The 6,376-nt window shown below is 50.0% G+C and overlaps 1 protein-coding gene across 1 annotated transcript in view; it reads right to left on the bottom strand.

Annotated features, from left to right (window-relative positions):
• Positions 1-6,327, bottom strand: part of celsr1a (cadherin EGF LAG seven-pass G-type receptor 1a) — a 135,106-nt gene extending 128,779 nt beyond the window's left edge. Inside the window, exon 1 of the mRNA XM_008292801.1 lies at positions 2,613-6,327. Within this exon, the coding sequence (XP_008291023.1) occupies positions 2,613-6,141 (3,529 nt within the window). The 5' untranslated portion in view covers positions 6,142-6,327. The remainder of the gene's footprint in view (positions 1-2,612) is intronic.
• Between the last annotated feature and the right edge of the window lie 49 nt (positions 6,328-6,376).

Below are 6,376 nucleotides of genomic sequence, written 5' to 3'. Positions count from 1 at the left end.
ATGCCTTAATCAGTCCTCTTTTGTTCTATTGATCAAGCGTAATTACCGGGGTTAACGGGGGAGCTGGTGCACCTTGGATGTTGGTAGCAAACCAGTTCCCACAAAATTACACAGCTGAACCGAATTCTGTCAGATTATGTTTGTCATGAATGGGTTTCTGATCATCTTTACAATTTATTTTTATTGCTGTACCGTCGCTTCTTTTCAGCAAACCAATCAGATAATAGGTGGATTTGTCACCATGGAAACCCAGAAAATGGAGAAGTCAGGGTGGTGCTTTAACCCAAACCGTGACATTTTTCATAATTTTGGTACCGAACCAAGCCTCTAACATGTAAAGGTGTATAAGAAAGCTTGATATTTTCCTAAACTAGAAAGCTGTTGTGGCTAAACCTGAGCAGAAAGTGGCTGAAACTCGAAAACAAACAAGAGAAAATGAAACTTTGAGACTGACTAATTAGGTTTATTTCCAGACTGAATAACATTCCCCTGAAAATGTAATTGAGAAACCACTTTAGTCGTGTAAGAATTCAGTTTTGTGTTGGCTGGATTGGTGGAAACCAAATTGAAAAGACAACAACATCAGACTAGAGGTCATCACATGTCCAGATACCTTGAACAGAGATGCAGGAAACTTTTCCAAACCCAATGAGCAAATCTAGTTTTCAAAAACTGAGACACAATCGAAACTTTTTGACCGAAAAGACCCAAAGAGATCTGATAGGAACTGGACTGGATCCATGCCTAAACAATATAAATCCAACACGGTCAGACTCAGGTCCTGGATTTGGCTTTGGATCGTCTAAGTTAAGAGTATCTGGACACCAGACAACGACAGAGAAAACATCCAAATAATGACCCCAAATTCAGACAAAATGCTTCAAGAGAGATAATGGGAGTTCAGGAGGGGAAACCAGAGGGAGTCAAGAGGGACACAATCAGCGTCTTGTTTCTTGTTAAGGTGCTGATAGACCACCGACCCCCTCAGGCCTTCCTCTCCCCGAGAACCTGAGGTCAAAGGGTCGAGACATCAGCGGTAATAGTTACCCAACACTTGACATCAGGGCCAGCCGTAGAAAACAGAGAGGTTCGGGGCTGCTCTTCCATGTGAGCATCTGCTCAATTGTGCATGAACACGTGCCTACATGTACGTATGCGTTTCTGCGGTTAATGAAGAGGTCTGGCCCCCACTGGGACCGTCATGAGGTCACGGTTGTCAGGGAGACTCGTCAGCTGTTATTGACAAGCAAGAATGCAGAGGCAGCGAATGAGGGCTATAAGACCCTCAGATGCTCTCCAGGTCGACCATAAAACACTTAAAAGAAAACGGGACTGCCTGCCTTCTGTTCGAGACAAAGTCCTTTAGCTAAAGCACTGCCGTTGACCAACTGATGAACCGCAGTGTCGCAGGTTCAGTTCTAGCAAAAATAATCAAGAACTAAAACTTGGATTTCCTTGCGTGCAAAGTTGCTATCACTACCCCCAGCTATCATGACTACCCTCAAATTAACTCCAATTATGATAGTGAGTTGCCCCGGTGCACCCCACACCACAACGGCTCATTTGTCTTCCTCCAGTATGTGTGACATGCTGGCAATCCTGAGCCACTGGAGAGATGACAGAGTGACAAGAAAAGAGCTGAGCGGATGGATCTGGCTGTGTTGGTTTAATCTACACGGAGAGAGAGCGAGAGAAGAATAAGAGGAGGTTGAGCAACCAACTGTCAATAGGTGACAGGCTGGTTATTCTGTCAGGGTGTTGGATTTATCCTGCTTGATTAATGTCAAAGCGCTTTACTTGCACAGTGTGTGTGTGTGTGTGCATGTACTGTAGCCGCTCTCCTGCCAGTTTAGGTGTGAATGTCCAAGTGTTTGCACTTGACTAATCTTTAACTTTAAAGAACAAAGTCTGCCTCTGTCTTGGGGAGGAAAAAAAAAAAAAGAAACTCAAATTCTTCCTCCATGACCTTGCAGTACAAACGCCCTCAGATCCAAACCTTTGTCACCGAAACCTGCCACGTGTGAAAAACATCTGCAAAGACAGAAAGGTGAGCCGCTCCGGGAAACATCTTGCCACAAGATGTGCATCAACCTCCCTGCAGTGCACCTACAGAAGCTCAGAAATGTTCAAAGAGCGCAGCCTGTTTTAGTTTTGAGGAGGAGGAGGGGGGAAATCATTAGCGTACACAAACTTGCACTCCATTGCATGTGTGCGAGTCTCAGCTTTGGACGAAAACCCACATCTGCAACAACAAAGCAGCTCAGTTTATAAGGGCGCCCCGCTAATAGCACCTTTTTATTACCCCGACCAACCACTTGCACACAATACATTTATCACACAAACGGCACAAAAGCAGCACAACCGGATCCCACATAGAGCCTGCAGCAAACACTTAACTGATCACAGAGTCAACACTGCAGCCGAAACCTGCCTCTGTCTCCATCAGCACAGAAGTCTACACTGACTCTGCAGTGTGATGACAAATCCCACACGCGGCGACACAAATTTCCACCCTTTAACACATTTTAACACCTTGTTTGACACATAAAAGCTGGATTTTTCTTCTTTTTTTTCCCACAGAGAAGCAGCTTGAGAATTTAATAACGGCTTACCTGTGACAGAAATGGTCATAGGCGCTTCCAGAGGCCTGTCATTGTCCAGATCTCTGCTCAGCCTCAGATCCCCGGTGTCTTCGTTCAGCAGCAGCAGGCTGAGCTCATTTCCAGATTCGAACTTGTACCGCAGCTTATCCGACACATCCGGGTCATGAGCCGGTACCTTCCCTATTATTCCTGAAGGAAAACTGTTGGACTTGTTGGTGATGTAGTTGTTAAAAATAATCTCAAAGTCCTGCAGCACCGGTTGGTTGTCGTTCATGTCCAGCAGGCGGATGTGCACGGTGGCTCGGCTCACCAGCGGCGCCGACGTGGCCTGAACCACTATGACGTACTCAGTTTTGGTCTCATAATCCAGGTCTGTGAGCGCAGTGAGGTCGCCGTTGAAGATGTCCAGCTGGAAAACCTCTGGAATATTCCCTTCCACGATCTGGTACATGATCTGAGCGTTCGTGCCCTCGTCCGGGTCGGTGGCGGTGATCTGGGCCACGACTGACCCCACCGGGCTGTTTTCCTTCACATTAATGAAAAGCTCATCCTTCTCAAACACTGGAGCATTGTCGTTTATGTCTTGGACCACGACGTGAACAGGAACAGCTGCTTTCAGAGGTGGAACCCCTCTGTCCACAGCAAAGGCCTTCAGATTGTAAACAGGAACGTTCTCCCGGTCCAGTTTGCGAGCGGTTCTGATGATACCAGAGTAAGGCTCGATGAAGAAATCCCCTTCTCCATCATCCCCGCCTTGAAACGTGTAGCTCACCCTGCCGTTGGAGCCCGAATCTCTGTCCGAAGCAGAAATCTGGAGAACGCTGGTGTAGATAGGTGCATCTTCTAAAACAGTCCCCTGGTACCTGTCTCTGAGGAACTGAGGAGCATTATCATTAGCATCCAGGATGATAATCTCCACATAGGTGGTGTCAGACTTCTGAGGAATGCCATTGTCTCTAGCAATGATGGCTAACGTGTAGGAGGCCTGGTCTTCATAGTCTATTTCCATTTGTGTCGTGATGGCACCAGAATCCTGATCGATTTTAAACTGAGGAACATTGTCCTCCATCACATAGGTGATGCGAGCGTTCTCCCCCGTGTCCTCGTCCGTCGCGCTGATCACCACCACCGTGGAGCCCACCGGTTTCTCCTCACTGAGCATCACCTGGTAGTTGGCACTTTGGAAGACGGGCCGGTGCGTGTTGGCATCCGTGACGTTGATGAACACCTGGGCGGTGTCGTAGCGAGTCCCGTCGCTGGCGGTGACCGTCAGCACATACTGGCGTTCCTGTTTGTAGTCCAAAGGAAGGGCTAAGGTGATGAGGCCGCCACCACTCTGGCTGGTGATGGCGAAGCGGTTCCTGGTGTTGCCACTGGAGATCTGATAGGTCACCACGCTGTTGACGTCTCGATCCACGGCCGTCACCGTCAGAACGCTGGTCCCCACCACGGCGTCCTCGTTGATCTTCAGCGAGTAGGTCTTCTCGGTGAATGTGGGCACGTTGTCGTTCACATCCAGCACCGTGATGCTGACGCTGGCGGAGGAGGACATCACAGGTATCCCGTGATCTCTGGCCTCCACGCCAAAGGTGTAGAAGTCAGTGGTCTCCCTGTCCAGTTCCTCACTCACTGTAATCCATCCTGTGCTGTTGTTGATCGTGAACGGAAATCCAGGCGTGGTGTCCGTGAGCCGGTATTCCAAACGGGCGTTTTCTCCTGAATCCCCATCGATTGCTTGAATGTGGATCACAGAGTAACCGATGGCCACATTTTCCAACACAGTGGCCTGGAAAGGCGTGCTGACAAACATGGGGACGTTGTCATTCACGTCCACCACTTGCACCACCACCATCCCTGTGCCATTTATCAGCGGAGGCCTGCCCCCGTCCTGAGCCTTAATCCGCAAATTATACTCCCGGATCATTTCATAGTCCAGAGGATTGATGACATCGATCACGCCGGTGGGGGAGTGAATGTAGAACTGGCCTTTGACGTTGCCACTGATGATGCTGTAGTGAACTTTAGCGTTGTTTCCCTCGTCTTCGTCCGTGGCTTCGACCTGGATGACTTTGGTGTTGACCGCCACGTTCTCTGGAATCTGAACGACGTACCTCTTCTCACTGAACTGCGGGTAGTTGTCATTCTCATCCTCCACGGAGATGTGAACGGTGGCGGTGGCACTGCGGGGACCCGGGTCTTTCCCCTGATCGTTGGCTTCGACGATCAGCTGGTACTGGGCCCGGGTCTCCCTGTCCGGCCGCTCCCTGATCCTCACCAGGCCGTTCCGGGGGTCGATTTCAAACACAGAGTTGACTCCTTTGCCGTTCACAATCTTATAAATCATGTTGGCGTTGGAGGGAGCGTCGCCGTCAGTGGCCCGGATTGTCATCACCTCGAAGCCCACCTCCACGTTCTCCCGGATGCTGACCCGGTATTCATTCTGCTCAAATATGGGGCTGTGGTCATTAGTGTCACTCACAGTGACAGTGAGGTACGAGTTGGCAGATCTTTTGGGGGTGCCGTTGTCAGTCACAGTAACTTTGAAAACATGGGTGTCTTTGACTTCTCTGTCCAGCGCCTGGACGGTTGTGATGCTTCCCGTTTGGGAGTCAATGTCGAAAAAGTCATCGGACCTCCTGTCAAACAAGGCCTCCATGCTGTACTCCAGCCTCCCTGCCTCTCCATCATCCGGGTCAGTAGCTTTCAGGGTTATAACCGCAGTTCCTGCAGGCTCATTCTCAGGCACAGACACCTGATAGTTGGGCAGCTGAAACTGGGGGGATGTGTTCACCTGTCGCTTCCCCCTGTGGATCCCAGACTTTCTCTGGACGCTTTCAGATACAGATCCATGATGTTTAGGCACTTTTACAAGCGTCAGACTCAGCTGCACAGAGAGCCGGCTGCCTGCAGAGCTGTGCAAGGCGCAGTGCAAATCCACCTCGGGCTGTCCCCTGTGCGCAAAGCACAGGTCAGTGGCCAGGAACAAATCCCTCTGCCTGAACACCGCAACAAAGTCTTTTCCAGTGCAGTCAGTGTCCAAAAGGGAACTGCTCCGCGTAAAAGCAGGCAAAAGTTGTGTTACATTCAAAAGCAGTGTACCTGCAGGTGAGCAGGGAGTTGCCTCCAGTTTTGAGCGGACTTTAATGTGAACGTCTGGCTTACCTGACGCTTTCTTTCTCTTGTATTTAATAAAACAGTCCTGGCCGTGGACGAAGACGTTAAAATGCGTCAGAATAACGTCTCCAGATGCGGAGGAACACGTTCTGAAATAAACAGACGCTGGGTTCCTCGGCGTGTGCGCGCACTGAACTTTCCGGGACAGACGGATCAGCCCGTCGCGCCTCTCAACTTGGAAGAAACTCTGAATGAATTTGGGTGATAAAGTCCTGTCAAGTTTGTACGTCCACCCAGGTCCGAGCGACAGGTTCGCCAGAAGGCTCCCGGGCTGTAAAGTCTCCGAAAGGTGCATCTCCAAACATCCCGCGAGCGGCGCGGCGAACAGGACACAAACCCAAATCCAACACATCGGTAGCTCCATGCTTGTAAAACCTGCCGAATCCCACTGAAACTTCACCGAAACTCCTCCGCAAACGCATTAACTCTCCCTCTCCCAGCACCGCGCTTTACTTTTATCCCTCATTGTGGAGTTTTAACGTGGAAAAAGACGCTCAGTATCCATAGTCTCTCGGCGTATCCACGGCGCGCAGCGGCTGCGTGAACCCACACTGAGTTTAAAATGAGTACAAAATGGCTCCGTGGCTCTCCTCCTCCTC

The sequence above is a fragment of the Stegastes partitus genome, unplaced genomic scaffold (assembly GCF_000690725.1).
Source record: "Stegastes partitus isolate 25-593 unplaced genomic scaffold, Stegastes_partitus-1.0.2 Scaffold833, whole genome shotgun sequence".
In the NCBI taxonomy this organism is placed as follows: domain Eukaryota; kingdom Metazoa; phylum Chordata; class Actinopteri; family Pomacentridae; genus Stegastes; species Stegastes partitus.
This window is presented reverse-complemented; position numbering and strand designations above follow the sequence as displayed.